The sequence below is a fragment of the Lepeophtheirus salmonis genome, chromosome 13 (assembly GCF_016086655.4).
Source record: "Lepeophtheirus salmonis chromosome 13, UVic_Lsal_1.4, whole genome shotgun sequence".
In the NCBI taxonomy this organism is placed as follows: Eukaryota; Metazoa; Arthropoda; class Copepoda; order Siphonostomatoida; family Caligidae; genus Lepeophtheirus; species Lepeophtheirus salmonis.
In genome coordinates, this window is record NC_052143.2 from 20234652 (window position 1) to 20258502 (window position 23851).

Genomic DNA, 23851 nt, shown 5'->3' on the forward strand with positions numbered 1-23851 from the left:
GTTGAATTCATCCATCCAAATTCTTCTAAAGATTTATTTACAGTAAAGTACCAACTTCTCGAAGCATTTCCCAACCCATATACTGTTTTTCTTAATTTCTATATAACGTTCTCTCTCTGTTCTCCTATTTTTAAAAAAAATTATCACGTTCTACTTTTTTACCTTGTGAAAATGTATTAGTAATGTATAGTTTTCGAATTTTCCACTTCAGTTTCGCACTAATTTATACACATAGTTTTGAAGCCTCCTTATTAACTGTTGGTGAATCTGTATATCATTGCTCTTCCTCTAGAAAATATCTTACTACAAATGTTGTCTTAATTATTTTAGACCAATCTTCATTTTTCTTCCCATTAATGACCCATCTTGTAGTAATTATTTCTTGTTTGTTATCATCAACTTCTTCATTAATCCAATATTCCAATTCTGACATCCTAGCTTGATTAATTACTTCAGTATTTTGTTCATCTTTAAGAATCATGACAGACAAAAACATCTCCAAGTTCCATACACTTTTTTCCTGAATCAACCCTGCTTTCTTTTATTTTCAATCCCTCCCTTCGTCCGTTTTCAAAAACTTTTACTATTTTATTTTGATTATTCAAATTTTCTTCAATAATAATTCATTTGAATAAATGTATCATCATTTCACGATCTTGTGATTGTCGATCATCTGTCCTCATCATCATATCAATCCCCACTTTTTTAATGAAACATAATCATATTCTCCACTGGTATCGTTTGCTTTATCTTCATCAACCTTCTGATATTCAACATTAGAATCCTCTTTGGTATTACTCTTTTCATTTCTCCAGTAGATTTGTCAGAGTATATCGATAATACATTAAGATATTTAGGATACCTTTGTTTCTTATTTTAAAGTAGTGTCTAACCATTACAATTGTAAGAATAATCAAAAAGTCAAATGAAAAATTCCTAGATTGTCAGATTTGATACTAAAAATAGTTTTCTACTATTAGTAATAAATTCCTGATCCACGTTTCAGTTTCTACTATAATTAGATATAGAACTTTAATGTTTTTTACCAACTTTTCTAATTCATTAAACGCTTTTTAGATTTTGGGTCAGGATGGAGTGCGTAGAAATGTACAAACAACAAGTATTTATAGAGCAAATATTTTATCGCAAATTGCCCAAAGAATAGTTATGCTCCTTTCAATGTAAAACCTGGAGACACATTTATATTTTTTTACGGATTGGGTGAAAAAAAAAAAGATTTTAGAAGGCTGGAGAAAAGATTTTATGGAGTTTGGATTTGTGTCAAAATTCTTGTGGAAGGGCAGTCATTCGTATTTTTGGAGCCAAATTAAAAGATTTAATATGATTTGTAAAATTGAATGGCGAATAAAGGCCACAGATCTACTAAAAAGTCTTTTTGTCTTTTACCTCCTTTAAATCAATCAGTCTATAAAGGAACTTTGCTCCTTTAATGAGCACCGGGTTTTTAGAAATCTAGTAATTTGCCAGAAAAAACTAGTATAAAAAGGTCAAAAAATATTACCTCTCAACGAGGAAGTGTGAACGCCTCTATGCCTTTTTTATTTATTTTCTGGGTTAAAATCCAGTTACATTTGGATGAATTATAAAGCAATAAAAAAATAAAAACCCAAGTCTTACCTAAAATAATATTTCCAGTTAAAGTAACTCCTCTTGTTGTGGTTTTTCCATCTATCCCTATCCAAATATGCTTCATTGCAAATATAGAAAGTATGCAATAAGCCCATTTAATAATAGAATATGTCATAGTGGTTGCCTTTTTTTCTTTAAGTTGATGTTACTTTTGTGTATAGAAATCCAAAGAATCATGCCTGTAAATAAATAATAATAAACAAATATTGAATGTTTGTAATTTTATGTATTTACAAACTTTTTTAAATTTACATACAATATCCAAAATAAAAATGCATACAATTTCCCAAATAATTGCAGTCAAACATGACAAGTATATAATTTATATATCTTTTTCAATATTTTTTTTTTTCATTTACCTATTGAAAAATGTGTATGATATTATCTAACATTTTTTGGGGGTAAGTATACGTGTGTTTCAGGTGAAGAAAAAGGAAGGAATACTGTTTATAGGGCGTGAAAGCATCAAAATTAATCATTTTTATTTCCCTAATTCAAAAGCACAAAAATTACAATTGAGTTTCCCTTTCTCTGGTTGATACATAACTATAACATTTATATGCCAAACACATTCTAATATTAAATCATTCTTATTTTTTGCGACATAATGAGTACCTAATAACTGACAATTTTTCGTGAATGAAAATAATTAATTTTTGTTCTATAGTTTTAAAATACGATGATGTTTCTTTGACACATATAATTTTATTGTATTTTTACGTCGTTTTGTATTACTTAAATTTACAATATCAAACCGAGAAATTAAGTTATTACAACTTTAGTATACAAAAGAAGCAAAGAGGAATAAATCCAAACTGATCAACCAAAGAACGAGTAAATATGGATTATGGTTAATGTCTTACTATCATTGAAAGGTAAAGATATTGACTTTTTAAAGTATTGAAAATATATTGATTGTGAGATGTGGATGATTAAAATAATTTTGATTTTATTGAATTCATAATATAACGTTAGAATGTTAGTTAGAAAAGTATTTAAGGATACAAATGATCAAACTAGATTGCTAGAAAAAAGCACTATTTAGTTGCAAGAGAGGAAATGCCTAGTTTGTCCTTAAATATATAAACTAAAAAAAAAAAACCTAATGTTATACATAGCAAAATGAACCATTGATTATAAAAAGATATGGATGGATATCTGTAATATCCCGTTACAAGCATAATCAAATAAATAAAAATTAATTATTTTATTTAAACTGAAGGGAAACACTGGCATATATTTGTTTAAATGTCAATAAACATAATTGAGAGTTCGATAGGAAGATGTTTATTGGTATAATTGAAAATAAAAATAAAATTATCAATGATTTCATTATTTTGAAACGAACGAGTATCAAGTACCTATGGAACAATTTTGTGAAAGTAAGTGCTAATTTGTACACAAAATTAATTGAATTCCTCCATATATAGCTTCAAATCTGATAGAGTGAAATCTCCTGCTTAAATCTCATTGAATATATATTTCCATGGAATTAATGCGTCAAAATTAATACATTGTAAAAAGATTTGTAAAGTGCCTGTTTTTTAATAATTTAATTGATTTTCGACAAGGAAACTAAAAGAAAAAAGAAAACAATAAATTCATCTTAAATTTATGTATATCTAATTTAATATATGATTATTTTATTTAATTTAGTTTTTTTTTCAAAAAATAAGCCAACCTATTTGGTTTATTTTGAAGTTTTATTTGTATCAGAAAACCCTATTATTTTATATTAGATTTTTAGTGATTAAACCCATCTTTGGAAACTACAATTGTTTATATTTGGAAATTTAAATGATCTATGATACTTAAACTATCTTAAATGATTATGTAATATTTCATTAGGAGACGTAGCAATATAAATAATGGATTTTTATAATCAATTACTTTTTGAACGTCAAAAGAAATAAATTAAATGTTAAGAACAAAGAGAAGAATGGAAATACAAGCTTATATTATTGTAAGTTGTCTTATTAAGATAATTGCAATTGTTTAACAATGTCTAGGTACGAGTCAGAACATACATAATAAAGTTTGTGTGTGTATTTTATAGGTGCCCACTCCCTTGAACCTAGGATCCTGAAATTTTGCATGGGTACATAGTTTGAAACTGTTTCAAATAAAGTGTGATGTTGCTTATACAGATCATATAAGAAGGCCTTATCCTAAAACCCACAACAAACATTGTTTTGGATCTCAAGGAGACAAGATAAGAAGGTTGAGTTATAAATTAATAAGTGACTGGCGTCTCAAAATACAACTATACAAGTAAGGCGTTTTTCTAATTGTATTAAAAATAAAAAAGTTATTTGTAAAAATGGAATAAGTGAAAATTCCCTTCTTTTTTTTTTTTTTTTTTTCACGGAAAACAAACTGGATTTCCAAAAGAATATTGAATTCGTAGATAAAATTTTTCTGTAAATTCGTTTGCATATAAGTTAAACACATAAAAATTGATGTTTAACTGAAATATCTGTCATTTTTTGAACAATTTTCAAATTTTTTTAATAAACTTAAATTTTTAATTTTAAGAATAAATGCACAAAAGATAAATTTTGGACATTTTTTTTTTAATTTTAAGTATTTCAGTTTTTGGAACATTTTAACAAATAATTTTTGCAATATTTATGAAAATGAACCATATATCGAAAATTATTTTTTAGACAAGATTATTCTTTTTCATAACTTTTTTGATTTTGCAATTACGAAAAAAACATTGGTAGGTTAATGTTTCTCTTTACATTGCGAATAAATGGTATTGCTACTTGTTTGTAAAATGAGTGGAAAACAGTTATTTACCATTTTTTCGTGAATTTCGATAAGTCAATTTCTTATCTACACAAATTATTTTTTGCATACATATTGGTATGTTATTTGAATCTTATAAAACGACTTTTTTTAAATTGACAATAATACATTTCACATAATATACAGGTGCTATATTATAACGCATTGAAGATTACTCCCACGCTCACCCGCGCCAAAGGGTTCTAAGCATTAGAAAAGTTGCATTGACCATTGTCAATGTGTTTTCCTGTTCCTTCCTTGGTCCAGTAATGCTAGTAAAATTATAATTATGCTTAATATAAATAAACATTATATTCTGGAGAAATCCTGAAATATTATATAATGGAGGGTAATTTTTGTAACAATACATTTTACTGTAGTAAATAATTTTATTTTTTATTTTCAAAAGTTAAAAAAATATCATTTTCTAAAAAAAAAGCAATTACTATTTTTCAACCATGACACATGTTGAATATTTATAAATTAATGTTTATAATCGACTAAAATATGTGTAACAAGTATAAAAATATTTGTAAAAAGAAATATTTAATCATCAAGGATAAACAATTTTTTCATGCATCGTTTGTGTATAATTTATTTTTCCTATAAATCCTCAATTAAGTTTCCTTTTTAAATTATTTGCATAAATAAGTAGTTAGATAATATTATTAATATTTAATATACCAAAGAAAAGTTCTTATTTTTGTCTTTCCATCCCAAAAATATATTTAATTTTTTTTTTTCAATAAATTCAGGTAATATTGATTATTGGCTATTGAAAAAGTTTTTCAAGATTTTTTTTATGTATACTTCATTTTATATGTTCCTTTTAATTGGTGAGATAGAGTTAAAATGATTAATTTTAGATAATTGAAAATCCCCTGTATAAAATAGTAAGTGAATGGGATATACACTAAAGCAAGAAAATAAAAAGTGTTGTAATAAAATAAATAACAGTTAAATGATTTTTAAAATTTTATCGTATAAATTTTGCAATTGTAAATATAAGTTTAAATTTTTAAAAAAATCTTCTAAATATTCTAAATAAAATGAGTTTGGGTTTTCATAAATATTTAATATTATTTTTATAGTAAAAACAATATTTTTTTTGATAAAAATATCTATATAATGCTTATTATGTTTGTACAAACTTTATAAATCAAATTACTCACTCTCAGTTTTTTGGTGAGGTTCCATATATTAGAATAGGAATAAACAAATTCTATGATAAATAGGGCCAAAAATAATTAAGCACTATTACTATTACATGACCATTTTTTTAAATTAATATAAATTATTATTGATATATTTGCAGGCTGCACTGAATGAAGACGAGGGCTGTATTTGACCCTGGGCCGCCATTTGCCTATCCCTTCAATAAAATAATGGCCAAAATATTATAATTTTGTACTATCCTCGCATCGTAAATAATAAGATACAAAGAAATCAATACGACAATCAAAGGAAGCAAAAGTAAAACAAATTCACATAAAATCGACTATAAATGACTGAATATACGAATAAATCCTACACAAGACATCATAAAGAATTGTATAATATTGATTTAATATTTCAGGGGCATACTGCATTTTTTGTAGGTAAAATGTTAATTTTTTATGGAATATGAAAGATTTTAATAAATATTGGGGTGTATTTTATCGCAGTTAACTAATGGAACAGTAAGTAAACGTAAACATTGGTTTATTAAATCTTTTTCAACCGATGTGGGAACTAACTTTCAAATCTGTAAACATAATGCATATTTCCTACTCACTAGTAGCTCTTTTTTTTTTTTTTTTTTCTTCTAGAATTTATGTATCTTTTGTAGATTTCAACTAACAATCGTGATACGTAAAGAAAATATTAAACTCGATTTTATAAATATATATTAATAAATAAGTAAAAATATTTATTCACTTTATTAATAATTAATATTATATTGATATTAAGTCTTTTACGTAAGCCAATATTTCTTTGGAATTACTACAAGTGTATTAAATTATTTTCTTTACCATCTCATCCAGTACTAAAAATTATGCTGTTTTTATTTTTGAATATGATGTATTGTAAATCAACAAAAAATATATTTATATTTTTTTGTCACAGAAATTATTGCTATGAGTTAACCTTAAAATAGTTTTAAAAATTAAAAAAAAAACATTTTTAAAATTGGACAAGGCTTCCAATTATTTTTTTAAATCGGACAAATTGGTCCACATATTAACTTAATGGATGTTCTAAGTACAAGTACTTTCCATCAACTGGTAAATACTATTAATCACATTGTTATATACAAATCCAGAAGATGACATTTTTGCTTAATTTATTTTCAAGAAAATAAAATTCTACAATTTTTAGAGTATTTTTGTTACTTTCCTGCAGAGAAGGCCATCCATTACTACTTATTTTTACTGAAAAAAGAGTGAAGAATATATAAATTACACATATGTAATCTTGTGAAAAACTAAAGTAAACCAAATCAAAAAGAAATAAACAAAGTGGGGAGTTTGACTGGGGCGGTACATCTGTCAAATGATAACGCAGGTGTCCTAAGGCCAGCTTAGTGAAGACAGAAACCTCACGTAGAGCTAAAGGGAAAATGTTGGCTTGACCTCTCCCTCCATAGAGTAGAGATTGGGATAATGTGGATGCGATGTAAAGGTTATAAGTGAAGTACATATTTTGAAGAAATCTCACAATTATAGGTCATTAAACATTTTTATAGAGAGGTAGACGATAAAAAAAGGGACAAATACATACATCGAAGCCGAATAAAGGGTGTGCTCTAACATCTGCGTAGTTTCCTTATTATATCTTTGTTGATAACATTTATATATCTCTAATTGTTCTTTGCCTCTCTTTTCTTACAATTACAATTCATCAACTTAAAAAAGTTTTCTCTTTGTTAGACGTTTCCATCAACAATTATAGAAATAAACTTGTAAACGAACTTTTATTATATTTATTTTTTATAACATTCGTTTTCCTTTAAAGCGCCAAACTATTACTTTGCTGCGATATTTGTAATTTGAAGGTAATTAAATTATCGTTTTCAGAAACCACTAAGTATGTTTGAACAATTTGTATTATTAAAGTAAATATTTAAAATATATACACAAATATACAAGGGCCTAAAAATAAGCTTAACCATATATCAGAATAATCAACTTTTAAAAATGATAATTTTTCTTAAAATTGAAAAGTATGTCTATATATAAAACATAATTCCTAGCTTTTTTATATACTCATACTAGTTAATTCTGTCTTTTATGGAACATAAACTATAAATACACCCATCTAAACCATATGAAGGATGATAAAATATTATTATTCGTAGTTAGACTTAAGACTGTACATTTCTTGTTATCTAAGATTTAAAAAGCAAATTCACTACATTTTAAGAAAGGTTGATCAAAAACTTTCTGATTACATCACTAAAAAGCTACTAGTTAGTTTTGTGTCGTTTTTTCCTTGATTGAGAGATAACAACAGCTATCCATGCCAAATCAAAAGATTTGGCCTACATACTCAATACTATAAGTATATCATGAAGGATTTTATTATGCTCCATCAAATATCCTCTTCATAGATACTAAACAAAGGCTACCTCCTCCACAAAACTCTCTGTTCACAACACCATCTACAAATAAAGACATTATCAAGAATAGTTTTTTTGTAGATTGTTTAGTCGTTAGAAGTTTATACATCTATGCATTCGTAAGGAAAGTAAGGCAAGACTCAAGTGATTTTTAGCTAATTATGTTTGTGTCCCATATTTTATATACATATTCACATTTTCAGATTATTATTATTTTTTATTCCCACCTTAAGTTATTTTAATATTTTTACCTTAGAAATATTACTTTTATTAACAATTATAATTTTTATATTTTATAAATACTAACTATAAAACTACCACTACAGTCCTTGACTATCGCTGGAGGCTGTAATAAATAAACCACGAATAATAATCCTAAATAAGTGGATTAAAGTCATAATAAAAGTTTGCATAGATTTTTGGATGTTAAACCTGAAATTACGTATCGCTTATGAGCGCTGGATATGGAAATTGGTCTGTAGTTCACTTAAAAAATTGATGCAATCCACAAACAAAACGAAGTGGTTAATAAAAAAAATTATCCTTGGCCGTATAAAAGTAAAACAACTCTCTAAAAACATGTCAGTTCGCAAACTACATGTGAGACACAGTCTTATGGATGATTTGTAACAAATAATATGGCATTTATCTTCAGCACCTCTGCGTTTTCTAATTCGCCTCTTAACTTCTGATAAATAAAACTATACATTTTTAAATATGTATATATATATTCAATTTGGCAATGGGATGGATATAATTTAATTCCTAAACCAACTTTTTTATAGTCAAAATTGAACTATTTTACTTCTTGAATAAATAAAATACATTATATTTTATAATATATTTGAAAATTCAATTATCTATCTTTTTTTTTCTATATAATAATATAGCAATATCAATTAATCTCGGGTTAACATATGATATATAAATTTATGTATTAAGATTTCTTATTCAAAATGTAATTTTTTTAATGGATGGTAATTTAATTAAGTATTGTGTAATTACAGACAAAAATATATGTAGGTAGTTTATATCAATCTTGTGTTTTATAAAATGAAAAAAATGCTGGAGTTTGATTTTATCTAATGCTTTACTTCAAATTATTTTAACTAAACTAATAAAAGTATTGTTGATCAATGATTCTGAACATATATATATAATATTTTATGATTAAAATCATATGATTACATTACTTTAACTTCTTTTTAACATCGTAAGGGATTTTCTACAAGATATCTTGTTGTTTTTGCGCTAGACGTGATATATTTTCTTTAAATGAAAAACTAGGTAATTTCTTAAACGGATAACTTAATATTTCAGGTTGACAAATTAGATTAGGTAGGTACATCAATGGACAGTGAATTCATTAAGCTTAGGAATTTTTTTATCAATTAGGATCCTTGATCTGGGTGACTTCAAATTCGCCATAATTATTCTTTTGAAATTGAGATATCCGCCTCTCCAAAAGTTAATATATGCTACTTTTCAGGAATCAGGGCTACCATATTCTTCTTATATAATAATAGTTGTGAATACTTTACAAAAAAATATATATATTTTTAAATTTGCTTCCCCAAGAAATTGATATGCATTTGAAAAATAGATTAAACTATTTTGAGGTTTATTATGATTTTAATTCTTCACTAGTTTTGAATTTCACTCATTTCAAAAAATGTATATTTTCTCATAATGTATCAGGGTCTTTGAGCATTAACAACTTTTTGTTATGGTTTTAAATAAAGAAAATCACTTATATCCATTGCTTTTGAGAATAGGCTATGAATTTAATATCATAATCCGGAGTACCAGGAGGTGATTAAGTATACTGTGAAATTCCAGTTACATCAACTATCACGATAAAAATTACTATTGGTAATATGACTTAATACTTGGCCATTATGTCATAATAACTAAAACTTTGTACATGGAATATCTCATCGATTTCTGTATTCCAAACTTGTAGCCCCGTATCACTGGACTTCTTCCCAGTGAACTATGAAATATGGAACTATTTTTAGTCCCCTACCGCAATACCGCAAAATTGCAGTTTTTGAATTGTATTTTGTTTCAAAATCTGTATTTTTTTTTTGTTTGAATGTTTCAGACAAAAGAAAAACGTATAAAAATACTTATTAAAAGAGAGTTAGTCGACGGAAAATGAACAAAAGATAATTATGCAGTGGGCACAAAATAAATGCTTACATTTTGAAAGCAATAAAATTGTTAAACTAAATTATCCGATTGGTTTTTACATCAATTTCCTTCCACATAGCTGATAGCATTAGTTTGATAGTTTAGCAGTTTATCACATATTCATATGTACTTTACAACACCCGACCTAATTAGCTTCATTATGCTGATAGAACCGTTGCAGTTTGTATTTACGTTTTTTTAATTTACTATACACGTTCTTATAAAATTCTTCTGAAATTCAAGTGTAATTAGAGACCATCAAACCAGAGGAATGGATCGGAGTAAGCTAACAATTGAAAAAAAAAATACTCCTGTTTTCATTTTTATGCAGTAAGGAGGAAAAAAAAACTGAATTAAATAAAATGAATTAAATGAAGGTGAGCCGAATTAAAAAACGGTAAAAATTGTATATAGTGTAATTTGTCTTTTTATAATTTAAAATTCACCATGTTAACATTTCCATTCTCCCACTGTATACTGCCCAGATTTTTAATAAATTATTAATTTAAATAATTTTGAGAAGAGTATAACAGTTTTTTGTTTCAAGTTAAGAGGAAAGAAGAAATCAATAAGTTTTCTAATAATTATCAAGGGAAGCTTAATAATTGTTTAATAATGGTTGTCATGATCCAAATTTATTCTTTGAACTATTATGAAATATTTATCATCTTATAAACCAATGCATTTTACGTGTAGATTGGCTTTTTATAATCTAATAATTAACTTATTCATTAATTTAATTGACTTGCTACTCCATTTTTTAGTTGTTGTTTTTCAAGCTGATTGAATTTTTGTTTTTTATACTATTAATAAAAAAAGTCGTAACATGTATGCATATAATACAAACCAAATTTTTTTTTTTTTTGTACGAACAAGGATGTCAATTATTTATGAAGAAAACAAAAGTAACTGAATATTAATGTCTTTTTTTTTCAAATTGTTCCATGTAAACCCAGCACAAAAACGTCACCAATTTATTATCATTATCTAGTTTTCTTCCAGTAAAAAAGCAAATTTGTAAAGATTTTTGAGACAATCTATTATTTCTTTATAATTTAAAGTGAATTGATTGCTACACAAAACAGCAATGTCATTATTTTATTTACGTTCCTATGTCATTAATATTATATCTGTTATTGTTTTTCAATAAATGATCAAATATATTTTATAAAACATGAAATATTTATCATTTCAAAGTGACTGCACAAGAAATTGGTCACATGACACAAAAGTATTAATTTAGAGGGATAGAGAAACAGAAATGAGGGCTTTCCTATAAAAATGCTGCTGTCAAATTTATAATTTCCATAATTAAGTGATTTTAAATAACTTTTGATTTGGTTTTTTTATGAAATAAATAAAAGAATCTGCCTGATTACAGATTATTCTCAAACCATTAATACTCAAACAGTCTGTACTAATTTATACATTATTATCTTTTGTGTACCTTTTCTTATAAGAAAGAGGTCACAAATAAAGTCTGGATAAATCCATTACATAGTAATTAAAAAACAATTAATCTTTTATTTTATTTTACGATAATGGACTTTATCAATTTATTTCAATTAATTGCTCTCATTAAAAATAATTAAGATACTATATAAAGTAGATTTATTGTAGCTACCAAATAGTTCTACCAATCATAATTTTTTCTTTGTCTTTTTTGATATATATTTATAATCATAGATTTGTTATCTAGTAAGATGTCTTCAATACTATACACAACGTTAAATTAGATTTATGTCTATCATTAAAAGTTTCCAAGCAAAATAATGAAAATTAGTTTGATAAAGAGACTATCACACTGTAATCTTGCACCTTCTTTGTGTAATTACAAAAAGGAACTATGTAGATGTATATATTACACATATTTCAATTGACTATATCCTACCACCAACAGTCTAAATTCTATGAGTTATCAAGAAAAGAGCTTATATTTAGCACAATACATTCAAAGTTCAAATTTAGTACGAATAATAAATCAAGGTTATGAAATTATTCTGACAATTTTTTATCAGAATTGTCAGTACAAATACTTGTAATATAAATGCAAGTATAGTACCACTTTAAATGTTTTTAAGCCACTAATTAGGCGTGGATGACGCTTCACACAAAAAAATTAGATATTTTGTTTCATGTTATTTTTTTCTAAACTAAAGGACATGTCACCCATTTAGTTTTCTTAATTAATATTTCCTTTTTTTTTTGCACAAAAATAATTGACAGCTTCTTTTATCTTTACTTTTTAGAATACATAGCTTCAAAGCGAATAGTGAGATTTTTCATAATATTAAAGGTAGATTTCATATTTTTTGATGGATTTTTCCCTCGATATATATAGGCATAACTACAGGTGTATAAAAAATGTTCTAGAAAGCAGAAGTTGCTATTTTAATTTTGTAATCTGAACAGATTTTTTTTTTATGAAAGCTTTTGTCATTATTATTTAATTCTTAAAATCAGAACTTCTAATTACACTATCGAACAGAATCACTTTTTAAATACCGTACTCCAACACCACTGTAGAATTGGAGATCCTGATTCCAAATATGGCCTTATTTTTTCTCTCTTAGCCTCTTAGACTGTAAAAAGTGTCATAATTTATTTGATATTGGAATTTTGAAGGTTCAAAGCTTTTTAAGCGCTTGGTACTGAAGATACGGATAAATTATGTGAATGTGTCTGATGTTAAAAAGTTCTATAACCATTTTTAAAATGTCTTTATCATCAATATAACGCAAGATATTTTGTTTAAAAAAGAAAAAAAGGTGCCATTTATTCAGAAGCTCATAGTTTCAAAACGATTATAATCAGAAATTTCAAAAGTATTTGATTTAATAGCAGAAAATTATAACTTTAATTATTTTTTTCTAAAAAACACTTTGTATTGTTGTGAATTTGAGTTGTCTATTTTGGAATTGATCTCATAAAAATATACATCCATATATTTGCAAAGAATAGGAAAAAGAAAAGAAAAAGTGGGGGGGAAGGAAGGCGGTAGAACTTAATAAGTGTTAAGTTCTTCTTTAGAGTAGGATCGGGATCGGTGTTCATCAATGAAGAAGACTGCATGTGTGAGAAGCAATCTCTGTGAAAAAAAATTCCCGCTGAATTGCATCTGGCCAATAGGATTTGATTTTGAGAGGATTTGTAGAGAGGAATCGCTTGAATGTCCGTTATTGTTTTTTGTTTTTTTGAGTACCTCACTCATGTCGGGTCATCAACGAGTCATCTTGGGTCCATGGAGCTTGAAATAAGCATGTATGAGCGGTATAACTCCAACTTTTAGAGTCAGGGAAAATGATAAATCTCTTTTCTGAGTTGAATCTTAGAAAGGTATTGATGGATGTGATATGCTGCTGAAATTGTAACCAACTGTTCTTTACCTCATTAATGTTGAGGAATCTAATCATCATCGGAGAAGGAACCTTTGATATGTAATTTCAAAATTTATATATACCGGCTTTTACTTGCAAACATTACAAAGTTGGAAGATCTTACTTTGAATATCTACCCTAGTGAGTAAGAAATTCAAAAAGACATACATTCAAGGAAGTCCTCGGAGTTAATCCTCACAAAATTCAATCCTTGTGACAAGGTAAGTTCAACTGGGGTTTCATTACCAGGGATTCCTTCCCACACATGAACTCTTTCCCATTGATAACATCGATCCCAAATTCGAATCCTACTCTAAATAGAAATTTCATTTGGATCTTACAGTTCTACCGCTTCCCCATTCCTTTTTCTTCTCTAATTCTCTTACTTTAAGCTATGTTATGCAACTATATAAACTTTTCTAATGAGATTAATACATACGTAGAGACATATACAAGATGATGTCCGAAATATCTCAATAGACAATACGGTATAGCAAGAAATAATTCGCATGAATTTAGGGAACGTAGATTTGAGTCCCAGCCTCTCCTATAGAACTAAATACACATTGTGTCTATAGACTGAAAAGACAATTCCTAGCTCAGCTTGAGTAATTCTAATACATATTTATAATATACGAGTATATTATTAAAAATTCGTTGTGGACGTGCGTACCAACATCAAACAAAAGGTAATTTGATAATCGAATCAGAACTATATTTAAAATTTTAAAATGACGGTTTCTTTTTTATTAAAGGAGTAACTTTAAAAAAATACAAAATGGTTAATTTTTTACAAATGAAATATTAATGGTTCCATAGAAAAGAGAGATTAAATTTTTTATGGTGCATTTGTATTATATTTGGACAAAACATTATAATTACGTGTGTATATAAAAGGAATGTATGACAGCAAAAAAGGTGTTATATTTTTCACCAAATTTTTAATGACTTAGTACCTTGCTTTTGGTATCAATAGTACACACTAAAATAAAAGTTGGTTATTTTCATTTTGACCGTTTGTTATAGGCCTTTATTTTACAATATAATATATAAAATACATCATAAAAATTGGATTTACATTGACTAAAAATATAAATAAACATTGTATTTAAAATGCGTTTCAAAAGACAAAAACCTATTTAGTTAGAAAATTAGACCAAAATCTATACAATAAATATACATAAAAAAACCTACAACCAAAAAGTCAGAAATCTAAAACTGAGTATCTAGGATTGGCCTATTTAAAATTTTAATACACTTTGTAGAGTTCTCCACAAAGTAACGTAAAATATTTACCGCTATATCAAACGTCAATCTATCGTCCTTAGAATTTCCAAATCTAAAGCCATGTATATTGAAAAAACCCAATAATTATGTCTCTTAACTACATGCTATCTATTTTTTCCTACAAAGTCAACTTTTTTGCAATGTAGTCTTAGTGTTAAGTATAATAGGCCTAATTGATTTAGTCTTGTTTCTAAGGAACTAACTTACTTTTGGTTAGCCCAAAAGAATTATGGACGGGATGTGGTTTGACAAGATGTTTATATGTCCTTATATGTTCGAACGAAATTTCTCAGTTAAAGCAAAAACGAACATTCAGCAAAAAGTTTGAACAGCTAAATTGAATACATTATCAAAGTATTTGCAATAATAACTAAATATTATGCAGCCTGTAGCCTCTTGAAATTCGGCAGTCTATTTCCTGCCATCAGCAATTCTTTTAGTGGAATTCATTGAAAGGATTGTCCATTTGTGCTTTAAACGTAGAATACGGAGATATTTTCTGTAGACAGTGTGTTGCTGCTTTCATTAGTATAGATGAAAAAATGAGATATCCCTGGTATGTAAAAAAAAAAAAAATAGTCAAGCGGAAGGTTATATTGGATAAATTATGATAACTGGGGGAGACATCATATCAGAACATGACGTTTGAGGCTTTTATAAAAGGAAATAGAGAAGGTGTTATTGTTTTATTGCATTATCTCCGAAAAACATTTCTTTTTTTGTCAAAAATGGAACAAAAAAAAAAATCAAATAACTCAAATACCTACAGGGTCCACCAGTATTCCAATTCTGTTATATTAGCTATCTGTTTGAACTTTAATTGATACAATTGAAAGGTACAGAGTATGCCATTTCAAAAAAAAAAGTTTTACTTTAAAACATTGACCCAAGAGTAAGTATATTTTTTTTTTACTGAAAACTACATTAAGTCTTCTCAATTTCTGGTCATTATCTTTCCAATCCTCTCTTCCACTTTGGCACACACCTCCTTGATCTTGGATGTCTCCAAAATAGGGATCTAAGCTCTTCTTATATTATCCTTGACACCCTAAAGTTCCTTGATTGAGGGCTTCACACGTTCCATGTAGAACTCGGTCTTGTCACAATTGTACTTAAGGGTCCTGACGGTATTCCGAATGGGTTTCATGTCGTATCCAATAGACTTATCGATTTGGCAGTCACTTTTCCAAGCTTCATGTATAGACCTGATGACTGCACAGCTGGCCAATTCACTGATTATTACTATTGAAATCACAGGTGCCATATATAACATGACCATAATCACTAAAATGCTAGCCGCGGGAGTAATTTTGGTCATAGAGAGACATGCAACGGCTTTTTAGAAAGCTAATTATTTTTCTTTTAATTAATTATAGTTTAATTTGCATCAATTAGCATTTCTGTCATCATAAAATGATCAATGAGCACTTTTAATAGCCGAAATGTATCTAGCTTAGTTTATGATTTTTTTTTTCTAAAGTACAGCATTATTTTCCCCTTGTATTTTGGGTCATTTGTTTTTGTGCAATATTTTTTTGATTCTATATTCAATACTTCCAATGCACATAATAAAACTGTTGTGGGCTATTAACAAAAAACTGTTCTGGTCATTAGGGTAGTCCTCCTTTTTTTACAATTTTAGTTGTTATTTACGATTTACTCACATATTTTAAAGGTTATAAAGGTAAAAAGATCCTTTCATTTTAAGAAAATTGAAGAAGTGGCATATATGTTAAAGAATATTATTTCATAAAATAAAAGAATATATTTGACTTAAAAAACTCTAGTCCTGAATAAGTCATAAAAAAACTGAATATGAAAATTAATTTACCAAATTATTTTATATTGTATTTTTTTTAAATCAATAAAAATTATATATCTTTTCTTCAACGTTGGTTGAAGTATTATCAGGGATATAGGTACAACCATTTTTTTAATAAAACAGTAAAATGTGTATGAAATTCAATTTCCCGAATATGGGATAAAGAAATTTACATACGTATACATATACTAAATAATTTTTTGGTACAACCGGATTGTAATTTCTTATATTATGTAATATTTTGAACTATATATTCTTATATAAAGCATTAAAGAAACTAGAGGAATAAAGTTTATATGTACATTTTTTAGTTTTCAAAAAAACATGCATGCACTTTCAAACTCGTATTAAGGTATACCACAAGATAAATTGAATTAATGATCGAAGCAGGTTTTGTACTTTAGAACCATTCAAAAGTCGGAAAAACTAGCTGTTTCAGCCAGTTATGTATTTAAAAATAATTAAAAAATGAAAATAGCGGTTCAAATAACGAAATAAAAAGATAAAATTAATGTCGTAGCAGTAGCATTTATTTACAGAAAGACAGAAATGTGGGGAAACCATTTATTTATAAAAATGAACACATATTTTATTGAGTAATTATCAAGAGAGTGTCTATAAGTCTATAGAAAGTTAACAGTCGTCTAAGTCAGCTTAAAAAAGTGAATATGAAAAAACTGGTTCATCTATGACGTCTATTTAAACGTTCGTAATCCTAGAAAAAAACTTAATTTTTCAATAAAGTTTTTTTTTAAATTTTCCTACAAATCCATATTATAATATAAAAATGACATTCAATCAATAAAATCGCCGTTGTCTTAGACCCTTGAAAACATCAGACTTGTTAAAATCTAGAATCTCAGCTCAATTTAATAACTCTTATTATGACAGGAAGTCCCCATAAAAAATAAATTCTTCTCTCAATATTCGTCTATATAATTACCAAAGAAGGTAAATGGTCTAAATCCTCGTGAGTTTAATCAAAAAGTAAATTATATATTGGGAATTTATTTCCTTACTCGCTAATACGTTTGAATTATCAAAATAGGGATAAATAATTAATACGATTCAAATGTAAACAATTTTCAATAGCCTAATTATTACTAACGATAGAAATCCAGTGTATTTTTCAACTTGGCAATTTTCTTTGAATCGGTAATACGAAGAATACATTTTATTTTCCTCAGTTGTTATCTCACTCCTGAGTAGTGAATTCCCTTTTTTTAGTACATCCAATTAGTTTCAAAGCCTGATTGAACATGCGTATGTGTTTATAAAAGACTGGAAGAGAGCTTGATGATTTATTTCGGAGTAGTAATTGTAAGTCCTTGTTTGGCTCAGAGTAGAATTAGGCATCAGCATCAGAGTAATTTTAGCAAATCTCTTTGCTTCTATCCTTCTCCCTTTCCTCCATTGTCACCGTGGATTGTAGTGGATCTTATTAAACGTCACAACAGATAAACTGCTTTCTTTCAAAATATTCCTCAACTGAGGAATATTGTTTCAACTATCAAGGTACCATTTTGATTTTCCGCGTCTTTTTTTTCAAGATGCCCAAAATACGTAATTTTCATCAATAATTATAACAATCCAACATAAATAGGGTGCACACGTACGATATATTTGGTTACCTTCTTAATACTAAGAAAACAATCCTTATCATCTAGCATGGGACTAGAATAATTATTTTTTCGGTTTTTTTCTTCCCTAAAAAGAAAAACTTACTTCTTTGCTTAACAGGGCAGATGTTCCCTCCTCCAGGAAATCTTTTCCCACAACCTCTTTTACGTAGAGCAGGGCACTAAAAATAGATAGGTAATGGTTCTTCCAGCAGGACAATTACCCATAAATAATAGTTTAGGTAACAGGGAAGTCACTCCAAGGGAAGCAATTTAAGGTTATAGAGTGGCCTAGTCAGTCTCCGGACCATCACATAGGTAATATTTATCAAAGGACAAACTTACAAAATCTTCAAGAGATCAAATACTTATTATATATGTAAATATTAACTTAGTACACTAGATAAGATTATAAAATCCATTTAACAATACTCCGTTTAACTCTAATTTGATAAGTAAGGCTCTTCTAAAGTAAAGTGTTTCATTTATAGATCCTAAAAATAAAATAAATATTCACGTATGCCAAAAAGATATGTTTTTAGTTCGTAGAACTTAGAGTCTTGAACAGTGTGTTGTATTTGTAAAGACAAATTCATAAACTGATTAAAGTATTACTGTTTTTCAACTCAGTTAAATACTGAGTATAAAAAAGTTGCATAAACTAAACTAAATGAATGTTTTAATATGTTGAACAGATAGTTCAATTCGATAGATATGTGAAATAATTAACGTATTATTACGCTTGCTTTAGTTATTTTAATAAAAAAATAATAATAATGCACAAAGGGTAATGTTAAACTTTTAAATAGTGAATTAATTTTTTACCATTGACTATTAATTTTTTTACATGTATACGTTGTAAAAACATTGATAATAGTTAATGGTTCAGAATTGTCTTAATTATATTTAAAGAAAATTAACTACAGGTTTCACTAGTATGATGATAACTTTTTTTGTTATCTACCATCGTTAAATATTGCTAGTATTTAATTGCTAAATTAGTACATATTTATATTTTTAAAGAATATATTACATATTTAGTGTGTCTACATAAAAATAATCTTAAACAAAAAAAAATATCAATTTATCATTTTACTTCATATTTACAAATAGGGGAATATTTCATAGTCATATTTGACTCAATTTTAGGGGTTGTACACAACTTCGTAGTATGATTTCAAATAACTTATAATTTTAGCTATAGTTTAGATTTTTTATGTTATTTAAAGTACATATATTAATCCCCATATGGCCTTACATATAAAATCGGTCAATTCCTCATTAATTTTTTGTGATGATCAATGTTGACTATTTTATGTACAAATAAAATTAATCAAAAGTAACGTTAGTTATATGACAAATACCAAGTCCATACCTATCTATTGAGGTAAATAAATCAGTTTTTGCAATAGTGATTTTCACTTATAGTAACATGGCGATTATCATCATCAACGATAAAATATACCCCGACAATCCCTCCAGCATAATATTCGCACAAAAAAATATTATTTTTGGGATGCCATGATGTTTAGTGAAACAGTTGTAGATTGCTGCCTGACCAATACCACATACATATATTGCTTATTAACAAACCATTGATCCAAAATTGAGCTTAAAATGATTTTGCAAGGTAAATGAGTATCAGCTTTGAACGATTATTTGAATAATTAATTTGGAAAATTGATCAATCGTATATTTGTCCATCATAAAATTTATACTAATGTATTTTATAATGATCAAAGAAAGAAAATAAATATGGCGTCGTTTTTTCCATAACAGAAAAAATTGATGTGACCCTTTTAAAACCCTTAATTATAATAATATGTTTCTTCAAGTATGTTATATCACTAATCTGAGCATTACCAGGTTAATAATGTTATCCAATATTCAATGTTCAAGATTGAATTCATTATTATTTTTGATTTTAACATTGTGGTAAAAGTTTCTAACTAAGGATACTGTAGTGAATTTAAATGTTAATACATATTTATCATAATTTAGAAAACTGAACATGAAAAATTATTGACAAATATAGATGCAGTACTAACAGCTGTTATAATAAGGTGCAGAACCATAGTATATAATTTAATTAGTTCCGATAGTCTGTTTTTGTTGATGTTCTGGAAGTTTCCGTAAACTGAAAAATGTTACAACATGATAGCTAAGAAAACTCGTGGCTGATTTGCTTTGCACACAAGTGGCCTCGAAAAAAGGTGTGGACATTTTTTGCGTGTCCTTGGCCACTGTCTACAATCAGGAAGGCTCTGGATGAAGGTAAAGGTATGAAAAGAAGGGATGTATTTAACAAAAAAATTAACAAATATTTAGTTGCCTGTATCGAAGCAAAAACCTCCTCGATCTCCATGGGAAAGTTGGCGTTGCAATTTGCAGTTGAGTAATGCCCATCAAGACTTAGTCAAAGGAGATATGTGTATGAAATCACATGCACTAACTACCTTACACATTTTGACGATTACTAAAAAGCCAAGAGGTTAGAAATGTGCCAAAGTGCTAACTGAAGCATTATAGATTTATTGTTAAAAAAATTTCAATAAAAAATGTTTAACAGCGGGTGCTGTTGTGAATAGAAGAAATGACGAATACCTATTTTAATTCCATAGAAGATTCTTCAGGACAAAAATTTTCTTTCAAAGAATGGTTTTTGGAGTTATGGTATCAGATAAAAAAATATGCGACATTTTTCCAAAAAATGGAAGTTAAAAAAATATAAGATTGGCTTATACACCTTGTAAATGGAAATAAAAAACAAAGTTATTTTGTAAATATCTTAAATTTCAAATATGTTAGATTTAGATACATTGTCAACTATCCGAAACAAATTTTAATTCATAAGTAACTAAAAAATTTGAGATATTTTTGAAGGACAAATATCAAAGACGAGAGTGATATTATATTCCCTATTAAGGATTAATACATCCATATCAATAAAGTAGTTTCATTAATGACTCCAAAAAATATATATTTAAAGATTTGAATAATACCAAGCTACGCAGATTTTGCCACGTAAATTATAGGTGAATGGATATAAATGCTTATTTTATGACATACTTTGATTCCGTTTACTTATTTGCCATCCAATAAAAGATAACACAACAAAAAAACCAAAAAATCTAACCTGGGTCGACACGAAATACTTTAAAATAAATAATAAAATATAACTTTTTTTATATATATTGTTAGTACTAAAATGTTACAGGAACACTAATGAATATCAAATCCATAATGGGGAACGAAAAAAAAGTTGAAGATTCTTTTTTTGCAGAACATTTAGGCTTAAGTCTGTTAAGTAAGGCACCACACTAGCCGCGGGACACCTTCAAGGGAATGTTGTCTCATTTTCTCATTAGTGATGTTTCAATGCATTAGGATTGAGATTCTTGAGAGTGCTATCTTACAAAATGAACCAGTTTTTTTTAAAATCCATCAGATTCGAATTTGGAGTGGATGGATGCTAAAAGTTAGGGAAATGAGTATCATACCATATTTGCATCATATTAGTTGTATGAGAGTAAGTTCCATCCTGTAGAAAGGTATCTTAACTGAATTGGGGATAGGCATATGGCTGGATAATTTTGACGAAGATGATACTCATGTACTCAATGTGGTTAATTTTGTCACCCTAGCACCTTACCACAGCGGCTGATAGCCATTGACACCATCGATGACTCTGGATTTTGCATCCAATATATACTACAGGGTGAGTCAGACATTTTATCGACAAAAATCTAATCATTTTGTTGAGTTGAATAGAGACTCAATAGAAAAAAACTTTGGTATTATTAAACAATCTTAGGAAGCATGGCACATTTCAACAACATAAGAAATGGCTTGCCTTTCTTTTCTCTTCCATTAGAAAAATTACCAACAAATCTTTTAAGCCAGCTTTGTTCATAATTAATCAATAATTTGTTAGAAATTTTTGACAATGTGATCCTTAACTTCTATAAGTATTATCAATTTAATTTCAAGTTGTATTTTTTCAGTAATAAGGGTTACATCTTGTATAAGATTTGATATTTTTTTTTTATTTGGAGGGGAAGGAGTTTCAAACGGCCCAAAAAAGGCTACCGATGCCATTGTTCCTGTAAGTATTTTAAATATTTAAACTACTTTGAATACTGAGGTATTTAAACACCTCATCTTCCCTAATTGGTATGGGGAAGACATGTCAGAAAAAAGTCCGTTATTGGTTCTCTAAGCCACAGTAATGGAAAAAGTAATATCGGAGTTTAAGTATCAATGTCTCTTTCAATACATTTTTATTTATTAACTTCATACTATAAATATAAGTTGACATAAAAATGAACAAAAACTACTCCAATCTTCGAATAAACTTTCAAATGTTAGTCAATAGTAATCCTTTTTGCCCTTTTTTCTCACTGTACAAACCTTTAGGCCCACATAAAAGTAATTTGAAAAGAAAAACTATTTTTGTGGCATTGTCAGACTCTTATCAACAAACACAAATTGTGAAGTGACGTGTGTATTATACTATGAAGAATATGTATAGTTTTTGTACATGTTCATAGGACTATATACAAGTCAACATCCCATCTTATACAATAACTATTTACATATTAAATAAAAGACCACTTTTAAATGAAAATTCATTTTGATAATTATAATTGTATCTCTTCTTATAAAAAAAATGTAAAAAAAATCACATATTTTTTTTTCTTTCAAAATGAGGTATGAATGTGTGTCAAGATGCAAAAAGATATAATTAATTACATTTTGAACAGTAAATACAATATTTTTGTGTACATTGTACACGTATACATACCTATAAGAATACATTCTATTATTATCGATAAAAAAAATATTTGCTTCTTTTTAAGGGTAAAATGTTGGATGCATCTCTTCTGATTATATTCATAATAAGTTATACATTTATATAAATATTTGTTTGTTAAAGAAGTTATATAAATAAACACAAATGCTGTATTAGAATTGTAGAAAATATGATCGAAAACAATTTCCTTGAATCTGATGTACTGAAGCTGTTTTGTATTTCATCAATTGCGTGAAACTTTTTTATATATCTATATTGTCTTAATAAAATCGTAAATATGGGGGTTTGTAAAAGGGTTATAACCTAAGACATGGAGCCAAAACTCCTTGACAAAATAAACTCAAAAAATAATGCAACTTTAATCACATTTTTTTTTCACAATTATGACAAACGTAATTTTGTGGAATCAAGCAAAGTCTACTCGAAACCAATTTTCAATATGCTTAAATGCTATATTTATTTATAAAAATGTCCTCCTTCACAATTAATAACAGTCTCAACGCACCGTCGAAACAATTGGAAAATCTTGACAATTAAAATCATATTTGTGGCCTTGATGGTAGCTCAGAGCGAATCCAAAATTGGTCGAATGGATTTGCAGAAATTTTTCTTCAGAACACAAACGCTGTAACGTCGAGGGTGTTGAAATCAGGGCTGGATGAGGACCACATGGAGGCAGGATACAAGTCAGTTATAATCTTA

General features: G+C 27.5%; 1 protein-coding gene across 1 annotated transcript in view; it reads right to left on the bottom strand.

The window, feature by feature from the left end:
* Nucleotides 1–23851, bottom strand: part of LOC121128203 (metabotropic glutamate receptor-like) — a 214120-nt gene that overhangs the window by 160629 nt on the left and 29640 nt on the right. The window contains 1 exon segment of the mRNA XM_040723780.2: nucleotides 1639–1829. Coding sequence (XP_040579714.2) covers nucleotides 1639–1765 — 127 coding nt within the window. The 5' untranslated portion in view covers nucleotides 1766–1829.